This window comes from Toxotes jaculatrix, chromosome 19, assembly GCF_017976425.1.
Source record: "Toxotes jaculatrix isolate fToxJac2 chromosome 19, fToxJac2.pri, whole genome shotgun sequence".
Classification (NCBI taxonomy): domain Eukaryota; kingdom Metazoa; phylum Chordata; class Actinopteri; family Toxotidae; genus Toxotes; species Toxotes jaculatrix.
Window position 1 is genome coordinate 8,896,532 of NC_054412.1, and position 21,859 is coordinate 8,918,390.

General features: G+C 40.9%; 1 protein-coding gene across 8 annotated transcripts in view; it reads left to right on the forward strand.

Moving 5' to 3' along the window:
- The window catches only part of utrn (utrophin), a 168,661-nt gene that overhangs the window by 136,162 nt on the left and 10,640 nt on the right, over nucleotides 1–21,859 (forward strand). For 7 of the 8 annotated variants that reach the window (XM_041064681.1, XM_041064685.1, XM_041064679.1 and 4 more), the window contains 6 exons: nucleotides 1,205–1,371; nucleotides 4,722–4,833; nucleotides 8,316–8,452; nucleotides 13,467–13,505; nucleotides 13,989–14,054; nucleotides 16,586–16,651. In XM_041064681.1, the coding sequence (XP_040920615.1) occupies nucleotides 1,205–1,371; nucleotides 4,722–4,833; nucleotides 8,316–8,452; nucleotides 13,467–13,505; nucleotides 13,989–14,054; nucleotides 16,586–16,651 (587 nt within the window). The remainder of the gene's footprint in view (nucleotides 1–1,204; nucleotides 1,372–4,721; nucleotides 4,834–8,315; nucleotides 8,453–13,466; nucleotides 13,506–13,988; nucleotides 14,055–16,585; nucleotides 16,652–21,859) is intronic. The other variant, XM_041064682.1, reaches the window with a different exon arrangement.

A 21,859-nucleotide genomic window follows, 5' to 3' on the forward strand; every position in this document is an offset into this window, starting at 1 on the left:
TAAACCGTAGCATTTGCTACTTGCCATTTTTTGATATTTGGTTCTATAAATATATTTATAAACACAAACACACCAAAGCTCACTGGTGAATGTTGTTTGTAAGAACCACCTTTGGATATTAATTAAAAAGCCAGTCCCTGATTCCAGTTTCCAGGTTGGAATGTGCTTCCTTTTGTAGCATGAATTTATTTTCAGAAGGATATGCTAATAAAATTGAGACACTCTGCAGTTTTGCACACCATAAGCTTTGCGAAGGGATCAGGGGAACACACACCCACACATAGACACACACACTTATGTGCTGCATTCCCTTTGATTGTTTTCTCCTCTTATTTCAAATGTATTCAGCCCTTTGCTGCATTTGCTGCCCTTTTTGTCTGTCAGGGATGATGGAAAGGTCGTCTTTGATTTGTTTAGCGTTAACAACAGCTATGTCAAAGCGTCTCACCCCGAGTTGACTTTTCGAATGGGCTCATTAGAATCTGCAGCTGAACAAAGATTCTGCTGAAATACATTTTGTGAACACTGCCATATCAAGCAATGCTCCGTTTTGTAGATAGGTTGTGTTTTACAAGGGATAAATGTTAGAAAGTGGACACTTGTTTTTTGGCTTTTTGTTCTTGGAGAAGCCTTGAAATTGTTTCACAACCACAGTACTTAAAACAGTAGGCGTAGCTCTGTAAAAGTACAGGTTACATGAACAAATACACCTCCAAAAGTTTAAAGCAGCAGTTCAGAGTGGGAGTTTGGGTGTTTTTCATTGCCACTTGCACGGAGCTGTATGGCTGTTAGCTAACAGCATGGCTACGGGCGTGTAGGACAAGGGCAGTGAGGGTGTTAAAATAAATCAATGTTTATTATAAGATATTGCAAAAAATAAACACGAATAAGACGCTTGTAAAAAGTTATTTAGTCGTGTCCACAATTCAAGGCCATAATGCACCGGAGGGAGTCGTCACTTTAATATGTATGGTCATCTCAGATTTGTCTGCATCTTTATTAAGCTTTCGGGAACAAACAAGGAGTTACAGCCTCTTACTCATTTCTGGGAATGGTGTTGTGTTGTGTTTCTCTATCACGCTCCTGCCTTTAAAGTTTATCAGCTCTCTTTGTCGAACTTTTATTGAAACTATAAACTTCACGTGGTTCCTAAACTTTTGATTTAAAGGCTCATAACTTTTGGCCCCGCCTCTTTTATGCCCAGGTGACCAATAAGGTGGAGCTGGAGCCCAGGCAGTTTGTTGATTGGATGCGTCTGGAGCCTCAGTCCATGGTTTGGCTTCCCGTGCTGCACAGAGTGGCTGCTGCAGAGACGGCGAAACATCAGGCAAAGTGTAACATCTGCAAGGAGTGTCCTATTGTTGGCTTCAGGTAAATACACACACACACACACGCTCATATGTAGCATTTAATTCAGCGTTTGTGAAACACTTATATTAGACGTAGGCGACAAGTATGCAACATGTAACAGGCCAAAAACACACACACACACACACACACACACAAACCTACACACACACAACAAATGTGGCACTGTTCTGAGTTGTTCTCTCCTGGTTGAGCATAAAGGGCAGATCTGCTCTGGAGGGCAGGCATTTATCTAAATGTCAGCAGCTGATACACCACTGACTAAATACCATCCGGAGGTTCGCAATGAAACATACACACATGCTCACAAACAACAAGACGCTCATACACACAAACATACACCACACCGCCACATTCACAAAGTTCACAGGGAGCTGATCGCTTGGCAAGCAATCTATAACAGACCACCCTCTGATACTATACACAACTGACAATAACACACACACACACATTGCTTCCTTTGTTTTATTTGGTTCTTGATCAGTTTCACTTTTACAGTAACAACAGGTAAAGGAAGTTGTACTTTGCTGTTCAGCAACTTCAGTCAATTCATCATAAAATTTAGTTCTTCACTGGCTAGTCTAAGAGGGAAAAGCTTTTTCTGTGGCTGGAGATAGGTGCAACACCACACCAAGTGAAGTACTGTGGCAGAATTGTCCTCCTTCACATCCCTTGCTTTGCCAGCAGAAAGAGAAATACAGTCAGACATTTGATGAAGCACACGTCTCCCAGGTTCTGTCAGTGATCGATGAGAGAGAGCGATGGAGGGAGGGAAAGGCAGAGAGCAAGTGGAAGAAAAATGCATAGTAGGCATTTTGTGTGGTCTTGAGACATGACACCAACCGTGTTTTCTTTTTCTTATAGGGAGTGGTGTTTTTTAAACTGGCACGGTGCATTGGATCATCCAAAAATTCTAACAGAATTTAAAGGACTAATGCAGTGCATGTTCAACATGTGCCTGTCCGTATGGTTCTGATTGCTTGGGCCAGCGTTAATGCAGCTTTCTTGAGGACATTATACAGACAACATCACACAGTGAAAGGGGTGAAACATCCAATGCACAATATAGCATGAAATGGACCCTTAAATCTTGTGGGCAAGTGACTTGGTTTGCAAGTGCAAAGCACAGTAAGTACAGTGTTGCACAATGAAAACATTGAGCTTTTTTGTTCTCAGCTGACCCAGGGGGTGCTCCATATAATGTCACACAAATAGCACCACTCAAAAGCATTCAGATAACTCAGGGTCATTTGTTACTGCTGGAGTTGGCTGATCCTCTCTGCTCCAGTAGTGTCTGGGCAACGGCGTAGAAAGTGCCGTCGCACTTTCTCTGGCATGTGCGCACTGTAAGTGGGTGCTGCACTGCCCTTATTGTCTAGTTCCGCCTTTTTGTGCATATCAAGGAACATATAGAAAAGCGATGTTTGAAGCTTTCTTGAGAACCACTCATCCAAAAAATTTCACAGTTGCCAGTGCAATACACCTGCGAAGTCTGAAGTCAATTAGATGAGCGGTTCTCTGAAAAATCGAAATACAGACGGAGATCCCTCCAGTTATGCTTAGATAGTATGCCAGCATGTATGTTTACATGTGATAAATGTCAACACAATCGCCACAAATTAATGGGACTGTTAACAAGCCACCCAGCCACATTCAACATGCACCATTTCCTGTGCATTAATGCAGACCTGTGCTATGCATGTGTTACATTTACATATTTACTTACAGTTGAACCTGCCAGCAATAATTAAAACTTAATGGCTTTTGCTACGAAATGCCAGTGATACAAAAGACCTTCATGGTGGTTTTATGATAAGTTTGGGATTAAAAATGGAAAATTGGATGCTGACCTTTTATTTTTGATACGGTTTTGTTTCTCTTCTTTTGTTTTAAACTCTCTCTGGCCATGTCATTTGCTTTCATTGTGTTTGGAGAGCTGAATGGCTTTGTGTTTTAGGGCATACAACATTTTACAGAGTTGTTGTGGCCTTTCTGTGCGCACACGTTAAAGATGAAGTGGACAAAAATATTTTTATAGGTGCAGAGGTTTGTTCACCTGCTATGTAAAATAAAAGGAAATGCATTTTACGTATTTATTTTACTTCATTTCATCATTACTCTCTTTGACTGATTGTACTGATAAAGCTCTTCCTTTATTCCAGTTTCAATCATTGTCTTGAATTGATTTTATACACAGTCTTCGTATGGCCAAAGCCAAACTGGTATACCAGGTTTGATTGATTATGGTTGAGATCAATATCACAATATTAATAAGAATTTTAAGATGTCAGTCTATTGTACAAATGTATTGAATTTCAATGCAGTGGACCGTTCTACTGTTTTGCTTTACTTCAGGTTTTTGATCAAAACTGTGAGTCACTAGTTTTGTAGTTCTGTTTGTAGTTTGTTGTGTAATTTGCTTTGATTGATTTGGAGCAGCATGAACAGCATGATATAATCATTCCATCACTATACAATTAACCTAAAAGACAGTATTGAATTATTACCCACTATACGAATGTGCTTTGAAATATTGGCAGTAGATTTGTTCACACTTTTCATGTAGACACAGAACGGATTATTATGGATTATCAAAGTTTATAACACTGTGAAAAGCAGCAGAAAAGGTGCTTCATAAAAAGTGCTTTTTAATATGTAAGAGGATGTCACCTCAGAAGGCCAGGATGTACAAGTTCCATTATTAACCAAAGTTGTTGGTGGATAAACTCATTAATTAAGGGCTCATCTCGGCACCTCTTGCTGTGAAGGTGAATTAACACCCCCTCCTCATAGTAATATGCTATGTGTCAGTACGTAATGGCGCATTTGACTTGGTGGTGTCGTGTGCGCTGTTGCATCCTTTGATATATGGCTCTCTCTCGTAGCTCATCAGTCAGCTAACCTTGGGAGAGCTGGAGAGGAGAGAAAGATAAAAGACTTAAGCTATTACGTCTGAATGGCTCCTGTCTCAATTTAGCTATTAAATGGCCTTCTGGCTACAGCTGCTGCTGAGGACAGTTGTTGTTGTTGTTGACACATTGTTGTGTTTTGATAGAAATCCAGTTGTCTGTCACACTGTCATCATATTGAGGAGTATCTGTGTGTCTGTGTGTGTTTGGGTGTCAGTCAATCATCATGTGCATGTGGAGGCATGTGTAACAGTGGAAATCCACAGCTCTCCAGGGGGCCCTGGTATAGCCTGGAGATGAGTCATGTTGTAATACTACATACATGCTCACTCGCTCACACACGCCCCCTGAGGATGTGAAAGTGACTTCTACACACACGACTTCCCAACTTATTCCACTTTTCACCTCCCTTTCCCTCCTCTCTCTCTCTGTCTCTCTCTTTAGGTATCGCAGTCTGAAGCATTTCAACTACGACGTGTGTCAGAGCTGCTTCTTTTCCGGGCGCACCGCCAAGGGCCACAAGCTCAACTACCCCATGGTGGAGTACTGCACACCGGTGAGGGAGTAACACACGACGCACTCACACACATGCATAGACACACATGTTGTTCAGCAGCTCATCTCATATCTCTTTTCCACATGCTCACACCCTCCGCTCATCCATTTAATGAAAGCGCACACATTCCCATTCCAGACTGTGGTTACCTCCTATCTCATCTTTCATTAAAAATGTCCCTCTCCTAATGTCATATAAACCACTGACTCGCTCCCTTCCAGCCCCTGAATATTTACGCTTCTGATTATTTTAGGGACTTCTTAACTACGACAGCTTTCAGTTTTGAAAACAAGCTGTTGCGTTAATTTTCAAATATTCTGTAATTCTGTAATTTGCCTATCAAGTTACAGCCCGTGGACAAAGTGTGGACCATAATCGTTACATGCCTCACTCTAACCTTTACATTACACTGTGGGCTTGTTTTTGCCACAAATAGGAGGCAAGCCCTATAAAACTGATTATGTGAACAGATTTTTATCCCATCACTGTGGTTAATACAAGTTGACATTCCTCTTGCCCCTTGTCTCTGCATCCCACTTCCCATGCAGTTGATTTCTCCACCTTGCACCACAATCAAACCTCCCAGCAGACCTCCGGCTTCATTTGAATTTACATGAACAAATGGTAAAACGGTCATGACTCTCTGAGGTCTTTTCATAATTTCTGCCAGAAAGCTATATTTCACTTTACTACTACGCAGAGAGAAGACTATTAGAAAAGGGGGAGCCTGGCAAAAGGGAACATAGCTCTCTCTCTCTCTCTCAATTAGGATCGCACACTTTGAGGGCCAGCTTGTTTCAATATTGCTTAACCTCAAACTCTTGAGTGACTCGGGTGGAGACGTTTTCCCATTTCTGTCTTTTAATTTGCTTTTTCAATTTTGCAAATGGGATAGATATTGACTTTGCAGGAGCAGCTGTAAGGAGCAGTGATCATTCTTCCCTGAGTTAAGATGCCCAGCAGCTGCCTGCCACAACTTTGAAAAAACATTATCTTATTTTCAGCGTTGCTGCAGCAACAAACACTTAGAATGTTGGTTAAAGATTAGCACTGAGCTATAGGGTATGTTAATCACTGGAGACATTACTGATCATCAACATTATCGGAAAGGAAAAAATAAACAATGACTTCAGAGAGGATTCAGCATTCCCCTTGACTTTTTCCACATTTTATAGTATTAAAATTTAAATTTAAAGTGGATTGAATCAGAATTTATTTCACATATCGATACACAATAACCCATAGTATGAAAGTATGTAGTTTCAGATTCATACAACCAATAAAAAATGAACTCACACATTTCGATTTGCTTAGAATTCAACTCTCCCAAATTTACATTTGAAGTTCTTCCAAATGAGATTTCTTTACAGCCTGACCAGCACTGTGGCCACTACAGTTCATTATATGTGATTTTAAATTACTTGTTCACATCTACGTACATCGGCGTATCTCTTAGTTGCCGAGTAATTGCATCTTTACACTGTCCAACACTCTCTTAGAGTGGGTCATCAAACTGACCTGAGCAGCCAGACAAGACAGATGAGACCATGAACTTAAGGACCACACTGATAAAAAGTGCTAAGAGGACAGATCTTGCTAGATGGACGGTAATCAGTGCTGCAGAGATCTGGCCTGTTTGGCATAAAAGATGCTCATGACAGCAGCCTGGAAGTTGCAGAGAGGCCTGTGAAAGCCTGAGAGCTTAAGACAAAAGATCGTGTGCACTGATTAAATGAATAGTTGAACTTATCTGCCATAATGTTAAGCTCTGTGTCTGCCAGAAACCAGTCACAACTTATCACCATCACAGCTCTGCAGAATGGCTGTGGACAGCAGCGTACTGTCCGCAGGCTTTTCAGCACAAACAACTGGAAAATGCATGAGGATAAAGGAGCAATGAATGGAGCCAAATACTGGCAAATTATAGAGGACAGCTTGCTTTGCAGTGCCAAACACCTTAGACTGGTGCAACAGCTTATGTTCTGCTTGAACAATGATCTAAAGTATACATCCAGATCAATACTTGAATGGCTGTAGAACAAAAGTAAGAAAAACCTTGAAAAGCTTCTTCTTGAATCCCACTGAAAAGCTGCAATGTGACGTCAATCGCGCTGTTCATAAACACCGCATATCTAACTTTACAGAGTTTTATTGAACTGCAATCTAGCATCCAAGCTTTTAGATATATCCTGGACCCAAATCTGCAATTCCTGCTGGGGGGAAATCAAATGAAAGCTCACCTGAATCATCTTCTTGTGTCATTTTAAACCCTGCACTTCACTTTTTTCACATCTTTGAAGTGCGATTCTTATTTTTTTTAGATTTGCTAAAAATATCAGTATTATATATAATTTTATTTGCCCTTCTCTCCATGCTCAAACCAAATTGTGTTTCCATTCTGTACCTTTGAAAATATCAAGTCCATATTGAATAATCATGTGACAAAGAAAGAGATTTTGCAGAGAGTTACAGATTGATAGTGGCATTTGGGAAACTCAGTGCGGTCATTTAATAAGATTTGTTCTTTCATCTTTATCGTACTATTTTTTTTTTTATGACCACAATATTGCTTTTTTATTAGGCTTAGATTTGTATGGGAGTGGCATTTTCATAGTTCCAGTGGACTTTGTAATATTGAAGAAGCCAAATTTGGTGTCGTGCTGTATTTATTAATGACTGCAATTTCAATGTTTTTACCTTTCCTGAGAGGAAATGTTGCTTAGGTTCGACTGTGACTTGTGTCTCTGGTGCCATTTTGTTGGAATGGAACATTTTTTCTAGCTGTCTCAGCACATCAGGTGGAGTTCTGGTGACCCAGTGGTTAAGGCAGACATCATACTACCACATCATATCAGATTCAATTCCATCTGGAGACCTTTGTTGTTTGTCATACCACTCTTCTATATTTCCCATTGTTTCCTGCCTGTACCAACACTGTCACTGTCTAATAAAGTCAAGACAATAATGTTAAAAGAAAAAAAAAGTCTTTTAAGCCAAACACGAAGGAGCTTACACAAAAACACACACACACGCACAAATTCTTCTCCAGCTTTAGTGTAATTGTTCCTGAATTGCTGTTGGTTTGCTCAAGCCACCATCTTAAATTGTGTGGATTAGTCAATAAGCCAAGTGAACTCAATGGAGTCTGTTCATTTACGCATAACTGTGAACTGTGGGAGTTGTGTATTTGTCTATGTCTGTGTGTGTGTGTGTTCAGCAGTGGTTGTCTGAATCCTCTGCACAGGGATTTTCTCGCCCTCTGGTCAGACTGTTGTGGTAATTTGTTGTTTGCTTGCAAGGCAGGAACCGCTTCTGCAGGAAGAACACCTTGGCTAAGTATCTAATTAACAAAACACATTCTCTTCCACACAAATTAATATGCTGCTTATGTGCGCAGAAGAGACACACTCACACTCACACACACACACAGACACACACAAATACACTGCAATAAATAACCTCTCTCTCTGTCCCTCTCATAGACGACATCAGGTGAAGACATGCGTGATTTCACCAAAGTGCTGAAGAATAAATTCCGATCGAAGAAGTACTTTGCCAAGCATCCTCGGCTAGGTTACCTACCTGTCCAGACGGTTTTGGAGGGCGACAACTTGGAAACGTAAGTATCACCTCAGATCTGATTGGTTGTGGTACATTAAAAACTCTTATCCTTAGATTGAGAGCAAGAATATGAGGGAGAAAGTAATGAATTAGAGCATAATCACCATCTTTTGGTTGTTTTTGCCAGATTGACATCCGTGCACAGAATGCTTAACCTGTAATTTAAAGCGGTGCTTCACTGATATAGTGTTACACATTTATGACATCAGGGAGTAACGAGATGCAGATTAAAATAAGACTGGTCAAAATATCCTGAGTCACGCTCCCAAACCCTTGGATCCTACATTCCCTTCTATTCAACTTAATAGTGTTATTTGATAAAACCTCCTTCCTTGCCATGTCTCACAAACTTCATGTACCCAGTTTGTAACCCAGGCTTCCCCTTAACAACATTTTAGCCTCCGGGCCAAGATTACTCAAATGACAGAACTTGTAATATTAATTTTCCTCAGCTCGGTAAAGCTTCTCACGAGCCGCACAACACATTACACAACAGTTTTCACAGGCTGAGTTACTCCCTGTGACTACTAAATTAACTTAGACATGTAAAATTGATGGAGTGCCCCTTTAAATATATCCCGCTGCCAAATCACTCTCCGCCTTAGATATCCTCAGGTCACAGGTTATGAGTCTCATGTGTGACACTCAGTACACACACACACACAAGCACCATTGTGCTACAGTACGCGGGGAGTTTTAATTGCCGTTCCCCGTGTGCTCTGACACCGTCACATTTTATTCTTTTTTTTTTTTGGTGTTTTCTCTACATTTTATCTGTTGTCAATCTGCCGTCTCCTCTTCTCTCTGCCTGTCAGCCATCACTCAGTCACTCCTGATGTTGCATTCTGACGTTTCCTGGCCCCGCTCTTACTTTTGAACAAAGTAGTTTGACTTTTTGTGCATTTGCCGAAAACTCTCAAAGATGTCCGTGCGTGCGCACACAGTGACTCACCTGTTCGCTCACAATAGATTTTCCCCGACATCCAGTTGCACACAGTCACCTCTCAGATGGATTGCACACCCTCTTTCATCCCTCCCATCCTCGCCTGTCCTCCTCCTCCTCCTCCTCACCTCCCACCTCGCTCCGTTCTCGCTTTCCTCCTTCTCTGAAAAATGACTCCTGCAGAGCTGCCTGCCTGATAAATGCCTCTAAAAGGTAGAGGAATTGTGGGCGAAACGCGGAGATCCTTTCAAAATATGGCAGAAGGGAATGGAGACTTAGAGAAATTTAGGACTATTTCATGGTCATCATTTTCTCATCTCTTTTACCGCATTAGGTCTCTCCTGTGAGCCGTGGGCTATCCACATGTTGCCACAGGCTTGTGTACTCTTGAGACAGCTTTATGTGCGGAAAGAAGCCTGTGTGCGCAGTTCTTAGCTTTTGAGCTGTCTATAAGATCTGGCTTAGGCATATGATCAGTGTTAAGAAAGGCTCAGCATACCACATTCATTTTAGACCTATTATTATTGTCACAGCTTATGGCTCTTGACATCTCCATATCACTAAAATGAATACTGTGACCTAAATTGAAATGGATTTTTCTGTAATTGGAACAAGGTCTCGTCCGTGCTTAAAAAGAGGAATTATACAGATTAGGTAAACATCATACCATTTGCTGCCATGTTGGTTTTAATAAGAATGTGATTGCTCCCAATTTTTCAGCTTCAAAGGACTGAATATCACAGCAAGTGCTCAATTTTTTTCAGTGTTTACAACTTTGAATAGCATTAAGATGTTTTATATTCATAGGTTCTGTTGGTCATCTTAACAAAGGGAACTTCTAAGAAGTTATCATTTTTGAAGTACAGTAGCAGCTGAAGAGAAAATTTGATTGTTTGCTGTATAATTGCGCCCCCCATCCACTCACTATGTCTCTCTCCTGTCTACTCCTTTATCATAATTTCTCTTTTTTAATTCCACCCACTCTGTTTCCCTCCACCTTGAGAGAGCAAAACACCACCCACTCTCACCTCCCACTTATATCTTTGCTTAATTTCATGCCAGATAGGATTTTTGATTTGTCACAGCTATATTTGATAATGTGAAAGGAGCATTCTAATGGTTTCCCACTCAGTGTTGGTTTTTTCTTTTCACTCTACATAACCTGATAGAAATGCGTGTCTATGCTGCATTAAGCAGTGCACAGAGGTTAATGGCTTTGAATGTGGATATGAAAATTAGCGGCTGATTTTTTTTTTTTCCTTCAAGTCCTAAAATTTCTGTGCTGTAATCACAGAATAAAGTGTCCTCTGCAGCCCTCTGTGCATTAGCGGGCAGAAGTCAGTGAGAGAGACATTTATACAGGACCAAAAGAGTAAACTTGAAAAGCTTCCATACACACGTCTGACCCAGGATCTACACAAGTCCCTCTTATGAGTTTACTTTAGCACACATGCAAATGATGAAAACAGGAGTCACTCTATCACTCACAATCACTCACAATCACTCTAAGTCCATATTTGTGTCTTACTCACACACTCACACACTGTATTCACTCACACATGCATTTTTCCCTATGCAGCCCTCCAGCTGTCTTCCTGACAGACAGGTAGAGGTGTCAGCATGCACAGATGGTCTTTTACCCCTGACAGAGAAAACGGAGGAGAGTTAGAGCCGAGAGATGCAGCGCTAACTGTGACGGAGCGACTACCACTGCATGATGGACTAAATTGATTTTTAGAAGCCTTTCAGGACATTTACAAAAAAAAAAAAAAAAAACCCACAGTGAAACACATACTGTATGATATGAGGTGATAAAAGATCTTGTGGTGAAATTTCTTCATGTTTTTCTGACTCAGCGGTTCCAAGTTTGTTGAAGAATCCGGTGGGAAACACAGCACTCCAAGTGCTAAGTTCGTAGCATTATCTGACCCAGCTCTACATCATGCCCTTCTACATGGGTCGTACAGCGTGTGAATTAGTGTTTACTGCTTAACCAAGGCCCACTACCATTTCTTTGCTCCAGGCTCAACATTCACCCTGCTGGCAAGACTTTGACTTTTATTATGAAAGACTTTGTTAAAACATCAGAATCTTTATACTGATGGTGTGTTTGGAATTTTCCTTCTGATCGAGTTTCACTTACCCTCTGTGAGCTCATTCAAATCAGTACTAAATAAAAAGCCTGAGACACAGAAGCAGCTAATTTTTCTAATTTGGAAGACTAAACTTGCTTTTTAATGCTCTGACCGTCCTCTCAGGTTTAATAGGAAAGGCCACATTCTCACTGATTTTCGTTTTAATTTGATGCAGTTAATTTAAAATATTCATCACAGGACATTCATCATGGACTGATGGTAATCTCTTATGACTCCTGTTTTTAGTTTTCGGTTCACTCTAGCCATGAATTTTGACAGCAGCTTAGGCTGTTCAGACTTTTAGCACGATACCAGTGGAAGTGAAACGTGAACAGAGTTCTGCACTGCGCCCTGTTATTGTACTTCAGCAGGCACAACACGCAGTCACATTTGTCAGACCCCAAAAACTCCCAAGGTCTCTACTGTCGTACTTTCTTGCCTCCCTCTCTTTTCTTTAGTCACCTTTCCTTCTGTCATTCTTTTCTCTTGCTTCATTTCCGATTTCTTCTCCTTTCCTCCCTCCCTCCCTCCCTCCCTGATGTTACTTGTGTATTTCTCTTCACCACAGACTACTTCTCAAGTGCACCCATCTGAAGGTTAAAGTTATGTCATTGTGTGCCTGTAGGACAAATTTGGGTGAAAGGAAAACAATCTGCAATCTACAATATGCTATCAATTTTTGGCAAAGATGAAAACTGACATCACTCTAGTGAAAAACAAAAAGACCACACTGACTGTTCCTTCTGGCAAAGATGTCGGTGGAGGCGTGTAAAATGCTGCCTGCTCTGGCTTTCAGTCGTTAGCTCAGTCTGCCCTGCCGACCCCGATTTCTCTTCTTCCTCTTTTTCCCTTTTTTTAAAGAAAAAAAAAAAGCTCTTTTCCGTCTGAATCTCCTGCTACATTTTGAATTCTCCTCGCAGCTACAGAAGTGTGACTACATTGGCTGCCTGGCTGTGAGAAACATAACCACCATGCCACACGTCTCCGTCTGAATATCCCCGCTTTAATGTGGGAACAAAAGCGTGAGGCGAAAGAATATCAACCTCAGCTATTGTCTTACCAATTTCTGGCCAGCCTCCTCCATGAAAACAACACATTTATTTGTGTTACTGAGATGAGAAGGTGTCCTATTAATTTACAAATAATAATGCTGTGTGATGTAATGCTGGGCGTCTCTAAGAATAGTAATTACCACAGACTAGAAACCAGAAACTTTAAAAAACTTTATGGCACGAACACACACGCTTCTATCATCCTTTCTCTGGCAAATTTTATTTCCAAAAACTCTAAAACCTGTAGCTTTATTTGCTGGGTTCTCATACAGTGTTTTCGTTCTCCTTTTATAACATAATGCACTCAATAGCAGATTAACCAGAAAACAGGTTTTGCAGTATATATATGTTTTGTTTTTGTTTTTTTCTTGCCGTGCTATTTCAGTAAATCTTACAGGAAATAAATGAGGAAAAGGAATGAATTTGGGCCATATCATTCTGTGCGCAGGAGAAATTGTCAAAACAGTTTAATGAAATGTGTGTGACAGCAGCTGACATACGCGGCCCTTTTCTGTGCGAGTTTTCACATGCACAGCCTGGATGCACTGCAGTGTGCTGACAGATCCACTTGCACATTTTGACCCTTTCAGATTTGACTGTCAACCTACATATTTTCTGTGTCACAGGTCTATTTTGAAGCAGGTTTTACATAACATCACAAGGGACCACACGTGGTGTATATATTGGTGACTGTTTGACACGTCGTACATGCCTTCCCCGTGTGTTGAGTCCAGCCTCTCAGCTGTTAGACAGACTCTTCCTCCACCTGCTATGTTTTTTTTTTTTATTTCTGACCCACTGAGTGAATTTGACCCTCAAATGTTTTGTGGTACTTTTACTCCCCTTCCCTCCTTCCCTGCCTTCCCTGCAATTCTCTTACAGTCCCGTCACCCTCATCAGCATGTGTCCGGAGCAGTATGAGTGAGTATCTACGCCACCAGAAACTACACGTCGTCTCCAGACTGGAATGCATTTAAACAACACCTCTTTTACTCCCTTCTCTCCTCACTCATCTCCGCCCTACGTCCTCACACCGACTAAGCCTTGACTGCGCTGCATGTTGCCTGCCTGCCTGCCCGATCCACTGCCTGAACATGCAACCAAAAAACTCACCCACTGTTTCCTCCTTACCGTCACCTCCTTCTCCTCTCTGAAGCATCCAACTAGCAATCAGTTCCTCATCCCAGCAGCGGCTGTCAAAAACCATCCAACCTCTCCGTAGATCATCCTGCTGTCCTATTTCTTTTTCTAGGATCATCAGATTTGTTTTCTAGGTGATGTTGGGAAGGGCCATTAGGTTGTTTGCGAGCGACTATGTGTGCATGTGCCTGTGAATCTGTGTGCTAATGAGGTTGTGTGAGCATGCCGAATCTCATTCATCTCCATTACCCCATTCATTTCCAGGCTGTCCCAGTCGCCTCAGCTCTCTCATGATGACACCCATTCCAGGATAGAGCAGTATGCCAACAGGTATGCACTGCATTCTCCCATCATCATCCCATCATGTCAGATGCCACAAACCATACATATGAAGAACTGCTGACTGCATTTTAATGTTCCATATTTTAAAAAAATATCGAGAAACCCACTTTGAAAGGTCCACACCAGTGTTTTTGTATGTTTTAGTTTGAGTTTTCAGTCTTATTCCCGAGTCGCATTTGGCTTCAGTCAGTATTTGAAATGTATGACTATGCAACAGTAATCTGACATTGACAAAAATAAGGCATAGACATGACAAGCACATCAAATCTCTGTACAATGATATTAAAAGCATTAAGTAAATGGGAAACAACAGCTGCCTGGAAGCTAGGGAAAATCACATTTAACAAAGGTAAACATTATCTTACGCTATGTGAAAGGATCAGCAGAAATTTAAAAGGTATAAATGTGATTTGCGGTAAATGGAATGAAATTAAAAAAACAAAAATTTTATTCAGTATCATAAGATGCCTCTGCCGTGTAGACATTTGTAAGGAAGAAGAAGTATTGTAGAACCTTAGGGTTGTGTTACGCCTGAAAAGAGCTAGTTCGTACATGTCAGAGATCCAGCGTGTTTTTACGTGTTCTAAATGGACATACTCGAAGGTGAAATACGGAGCCCCTCCAATTCTGATGTCAGAAAGGTGTGGAAGAAGGGCTTTTTAGAAGCTATTCAGCCCTCTGTGGCCTCAAGGCCATCATATTAATGGAGATGCTGTTGACTATCTGTATTAGTTGTTCCTGAGCTCCATATGGTGAAGATGTTTTTGAATGTGGAGAGTAGCTTTTTTTTCTTTCGCTGTTTATTCTCATTACACAATGAAACAGATGTCACACTGATACTTACGGCTCAAACCTACATGATGCCTATTGTGCTGAAGCATTACAAAGACAGAGAGAAGGAAATGGCTTGTTTTTTCACCAGGAGACAAAACTAAGAGACAAAAATAAACATTACTAAAAGTGTAATTTTGAGACCTGTTTCAGTGACAAATGAGAGAAACAAAAATGCTTTTTTCCCCTCAGACTCCACCAGACCAACTGATAAAAACAGCTGATAATATCTGGATTTCTGTCATGGACAAGAATCTGTACAAAAATGATCCACAAAATTTGTGCATCTTAAAGAATGGAATCATGAAATGTCAGCCTGAACTTTTTAATATGCACATAATAGCAGAATACATCTTATATAGATATTTTGCAAACCTTGAGTGCAGTGGAAAAATGCTGCTGTGGCACAAAAAGTGTCACTATGTTTTATTAGACTATATTTTCTTGTTAGATGTCAGGGAAGGCGCAAACAACATCAACAATCATAAAATAAACTTCAGAACTTTGGGGATCTGCTTTTTATATTGTGACAAACGGTGTTCACATACATTAAATGTCAGATGACTGCCAGAGATGACTGCTCGGTGAGTGAACGTGCAGCCGCCCACCACTATGGCTGGTGACATTATGGATTTGCTGCCGAGATCAGAGTAGCAACAGATCAGCCCGACGGCTGTTCTCAGCCGCCCACTTCAAATGATACGGCTCCAACACATCAACACATCCATGTACACGGCGTGTGAGCTGCACGCCGTGCTGTCGATCATTACCAACATCATCAAACTAATGTTCTGCTGCATTGTCACTGAAAACCTGTCATGTTTGATTTTAAGATAAGTCTGATTATTAAGATCCACAAGTATCACAGTTGCATAAATCCCATCTAACCCCTTGAATGAATCTCTAATCAGTCGAGAGCTTATCTTCTCTAAAGCGGACAAGGGTTACTTGTGTCAGAACAGACCCCAATGTGTCCTCCCACACAAGGCTTTAATCATGAATGGTCTTCAGATGCAGCGCTGCTCTGTCTGGCCTGTAACCTTCCATTGGTCACACACCATTAACCTTCGCTCAATGTTTCTGGCTGCATTGTTTTATCAGCAATGACACAGACATGTGCCTTGTGAATTATAATTTTAACTGAACTATAGACGCTGACATTGTAGATTACAGTAAAGCTTAAAGATTTGCACGGAAAAATGCACACAGTGATAAGATTTGACTCATAAAATTGTAACTTACAGTATCTCTTCCCCAGCGCCTCCCCTCTAGATTCTGTCATAGTTCAGTTTCATCCTGAAGGATAGTGTCTCAGTTCGGGACAACCCTGCTGCTGCTGTATTACAGAGTTCAGTGAATACAGGCTTTGATCAAAAGTACCAGCTTCATTTGCATGACTCCTCTGTCTGGATCTATGACCTGCAGACACAGTCACACATCAGCTGTACATATCTCAAAAAATATGAATGTGCACACACATACGCAGTGCATAGTCTGTGCAAGCATAAATTGTATTTGGCCACTGTCATTCAGGTCCTTTGTCATGTAGCCGGCTTAAAGACTTCACGCTGTGACGTTGAGCTCCTCATTTGTTTAGACTGTTCTGTTTAGATGTTCTGCATTTTAATAAGATGGTGAGAGCTTTTAAATGTTTAAGTTTTAGTCCCTGATGATGTTTTCTTTCTCAGGCTGGCACAGATGGAGCGCTCCAACGGCTCTCTGCCCACAGACAGCAGCTCAGCCACAGGAAGCATGTAAGTCACTGTTTGCCATTTACAAGTTTTTTCTTTTTTTCTTTTTTCTTTTTCTTTTTTGTTTTCACACATTTTGACATTTCCTACAACATGATTACACGTTTCCATAGAACGATTGCACTTTCTGGTTGTTGTAAACCAAGAGCTGTCAAGAAACATATTCATGCAAACCTCTTTATTTTCACATATACACATTCATTTTATTAATGCAAGCTAATAATATTTTCCATTTGAATGAATTTGGATGAATAGCTTCTCCAAACAATAAACAGTTTGTTCCAAAATTCAAGTAAAATTTGGTTTCATTATAATGATATGACATCTCCAAGTGGACCATTTACCTGTCAAAAACCCCAAAACATACATTCTTTGTCTTTGGTGTATCAAAACGAGCCAAAGAAATAATAAAACGGCTTTCCACTTTGCTGAAAAGATATCAGGGGAGAGACTGTGAGAGAGTGGAGAAAGGTTTTGGGAGAGCAATAGAAGTGTTGAGCGAGGGGAAAAAGACAATGGGATGCGGTTGAATACAGCGGTAAGGAGAGGACTTTAGAAGAAATGTAATGGATTAAAGTGCCAACAATGAGCAGTGAGAGTGATTGGTTTCAGGATTTCTGATAAAGACCAGTTATCTTTGATCAGAGGAGATGGGAACGTGGCAAACTTGAAAAAAGAAGAAATCCGAAAAAAAGGGTGAAAAGCGAATGAGCAGCATCCGTTTCTGATAGAGTGTGTGTGTGTCTGTGTGCGTGTGTGTGTGTGTGTGTGTGTGTGTGTGTGCGTGTGCGCGCACGTTGGTCCCTTTTCCCAACTGAGATCCTTATCAGGGGAATGAGCTCTGAGCCCATGGATACACTAACATATGTGTTCAAACACATCGCTGTGTTCTTGCGTCGAAAATCTCAATATTTCCCAGATCATAGATCATCCTCATAGATTTGGGAATTAACAATGTGTGTGTGCAGGTGTAAAATTAATTTGTGAATGTAACAGATACAGAGAGGATGCAGAAGGTTTTTCTTTTTTTTGCATCTCAACGACAATTTTGAGTAGCACAAAGCCAAAAAAGAGAGAAGGAGAGCAAGTTTCGGGTTTTTTAGAAAAAGGAGTATTTGCAGCACAACAGTGGAAAAGTGCATGTGAAGATGGTCTTTGAGAATCTCCAATAAAGAAGAGGTGAAGCATCAGCTTCATTCTGTTGTAGGTTGCATCCCTCGCTGATGTGCGTGCATCATGTGGACCACTGCTCCCACACTTCACCTTCATCTAACCTTACCTCTTAGAATAGCGGTTTTAGAAGCAGAAAGTGTTCGAATGAAGATTCCCAAAAGCCGCATTTCTCCGCTTTTTCTCTTTTCAACTGATCAATAGAAAGACAGAAGAATAGAAAGACAAAAGTGTTGGTGAGAAGAGGAAGGTGGAAGCAGAGGTGGATTTATTTTCCTCTCAAAGCTTTCGCAATTCGGGACAAACACATTATCCCCACTCCTCCTCGCTCTCTCTTTTGTGCTTTGTACTCAGGCTTATTTAAGAGAAGAAACCATTATCTTTGGCAGTTCTGAAACAACACTGAGGCATGTACACAGAAGTGTGTAGAGCACTAATGAGGTGAGGAAGATGATGGTTTGATGAAGGCTAATGGGTTTAGCAGCAGCGGGAAAAAAACACCCACTAGGGCACATTTAGAACATAATCATAGTTCATGTGCTTTCACTCACTTTTACGTCAGTGTCATTTCTGTAAGATATGCACACACATCCACATTTCGGCAAAACAACAGCTACAATGTAGCCTGTGAAGATTAAAGCGAGAACAATCCCCCAAGAAAAAAAAAACAAATTTAAATGCCAATCATGAAAGATAACTGGGACTAGAGTGTTTTTCCAGAACACGTCTTTGATAAGAATGGCTTTGTGCTTATAAGAATGAAGCACAGTATAGCCACCTATGTGTGCACTGCATACTTTAAATTTCAAGAATGGAAAACCAAATTTGATTATTATTATGTGTTAAATGAATAACCAGTCTCTCAGTAGAGAACACTGAATTCTGAGAGATGATATAAACTTTTATTTAGTGCATTCTGAACAGTACCGATAATTGCACAGGGAAATGCGTTACATCCAGTTTATAGATTGTAATTGCTGTTTTTGTGGAGGATAATTAACTTATTTGAACTGATTCCCGACACATTGGCTCTGAGACTAAGAGCTAAGTAATGCTGAAACCTTTGGGGTGAAAATTGGTACTCGTGAAAACAGTCATCATTACAGCCAACTTATTTTCCTAAAAACAATTTTAGAAAACAGTTTGGTCTTTCCTGGGAAATGTTTTTTTTTTTTTTTAATTTATTTTTTATAAGTCTTCTGTGTCATAAATGTGATAATGTTCACTTAAATGTTACTGTGCTGCAAGAAACAACATTAACATTAGTTACATTCACATAGTTTTGACTTAAGTACAGGCTGTTTTTAAAAGGCCAGAATCAGCCAGTGGCAGTGTGTTTACACACCAATGTGTCCATCAAGGCCTACTTCTAAGGAAAACTTAGTAACTTTGAAATCTAAAAATAACAGTATTGTGCTTTATAGATATCGTTACAGTAAAAGTCCCCTCAGCCATATTTCTTTTCAAAAGATGAAGCTGTGCATTGTGCTGTCAGGCTTCTCAACGAAGAAATAACTCTCCTTCCTCTTCCTGTGTTTGTCTTTCCTCTCTTTGTAAGATTTATTCTTCCCGCCTACAGCTGATTTCACACAAGCCTCTTTGTCTATCACTCCACTCCATCTGGTTGTTTGTGTGGACACACATTCACAGGAATTATTCCCATGCTTGACGGGACAGTAGAAGGTGTCTTCCCGGTAGTGTTTGGTAACACAGTGTAACATGGATGGCTGCGTTTGCCAATTACATGCATGTTTGGGTTTTGGCTCGTATTTTCTGATCTTTCAAAGCCTGCAAACTCTGATGTGGACTCGCTGCCAGCTGTGCAGTGATATCAATAATTAGTATGTGTGTGTAGCAGAGAGAGAGGCTCTAGAAATAGAGTTGTGTGTGTGTGTGTGTGTGTGTGTGTGACCTCAGTGCTTGTGTCATTTTTGTCCTGCATTGCTTTTATCTGAAAGGGAATCCTTAATTAGGGAGTCGGTGTTGCCTGTTTTCTCTGACCTCTAGCTAAAGCACAATGTTGTCGTCAATGCCTCGGGGCATCGCTGAGGACCGAGACTCCCGCTTCCCTTTTTTCGCCTGGCTTTTCTTCTTTTTCTTTTTTTTTTTGTTTGGTTGGTTATCTTTGGCATTCCACTCTTTCCCTCAGTGCTGTCCCTTTTTCTTGTCTTTCATAATTTGCCTTTTATTCCTGTCCCTCTCTCCCTCTCTCCCTTTCATTTCTCCAGCCCTTTTCTTTTTAAACCTCTTTTCATCGTACCTTGCCCTCCCTCCTTTTTCTCTTCTCTTCTTTTCATCATTTTTAGTTGTAGTCTAATCATGTTTTACCTTTGGGCCCAGGCAACCTTCAGATTAAACACACAGAGCACAGAGGTAAACACTGAAATGCACTTTTTGAAGCCCCGCATCATAAACAATACGCTTCTCAGTGATCAGTCCCCAAATGTGGAAGTCCCATACAAGGAGAGGTTTTAACATTTCACCAGAGGGGAGGAATGAAAGACGTGTAGCCTCTGGCCTTCTTTCATCCTCTCCCTTCTTCTTCTCTCATATTCCAGATTTCCTTGTTTCTCTTTCTTTATCTCTTACTGTCTCTCTCTGAGCTCAGCCTACGCTGCTGATATTCAGCTTGAGAGCAGCCGCTTGCTTTGCGATATATTAGCTAGGCATCAGTCCCAGAGACTATTGTTGTTGGGTAAAGACTGTAAAAGTTCCCTTAGCCAATGTCCTCCGCTCACCCTCACCGAACCCGACACGACTCATATTCACAATGCATGACAGCTAATAGCCTCGCCATTCATCACCATTATTCACATTTAATTCTTCTCCCACACTGATGCTCTCTTCTTCTGTCATCTCCCTCTTCTCATTTTCCAACACCACCACCACCAGATTGCCTTAGCCTCCAGTCCTTTCACTGCACTTCCTCTTTGTCCCAGTATTCCAGAGGTTGATTTGTGAGCCGGCTCTACCCCCTGCAGTCCCCCATTTTCACATGTAATAATGCCCTTCCTGCTGTCCTCTGTGCTCCTCCTGCCAGCCATAATGCCCTGCTGCAGCTTCCTGGTGCCAGAGACCTGCCTAATTGGTCACTCACTGTGCAGGGCCCCCATCCGCCTGGCCCCAGCAGGCAACACTGCCACCTATTTTCAACACTCTCTACAGGAATTAAACCTTTCCTCGTCGCTCCCATCAGTGCAGTGGCAGTGTGACATTAAGCTTCCTGTTTCTGCCAGCTTTCTTTACATCATTTATCAGCAACTCAGAAGTTTCAGCATAGCTTCAGGCTCCATTTTAGAGGGACAATGGTGTAGAACTGCATGTATGTAAAACTGTGTATACATACAACAGAAGCCCTGTAAGAGAAAAACTAGAAAAGTTAGAGAGGAAAAGTAATGAGTGAATGAATAAAGAATGCTTGGAAGGAACTGTGAAATAAAAAGTGAGAGAGCGCTGCTGGTTACAGGAGATTAAAAAAAAAAAAAAGCAGTGGAATGTTTTTGTCTTTAATGGATAGTGCAGAAAGGTTCAAAACAAATTGTGTTCACGGCTTATAAAGTTTATTTCATGCCTCTTTTATCAATGGTGCTTTTCGTTATAGCAAAAAACATGAAAAGATTGAACGTAAGGTTGACGCAAATCCCTTTCTTATGAGCAAAAACCCTCTAAACTTGTGCTTCAAATCATAGAATGAGCTTTGGCTTGGCACATTGTTCCTTTTATGTGAAGAGGTGATTGCCTCATTCTGTGTACTTTTCATTAGCTATCCTCTCACCCCAGTCCTTGGTCACGACATAATATAATTACTGTCATCTCTGAAAAGGGAAAAACTTTCTTTTCGTAACCCCTTTTATTATACATGTGGTGATAATGGCCTTCTGAATATTTGCTGAATACTCATTGATTGTCTCCCATGGTGCAATTCAAGGGTGTCTTATGTCAAACTTGAGGCATTTCAGTTTGTCCGTCTGCTCTCCGGAGCGTATTTGATTAATTTACTCATTATAACCAAGGTTTATGCACTCAGTTATGGTCTCGCCC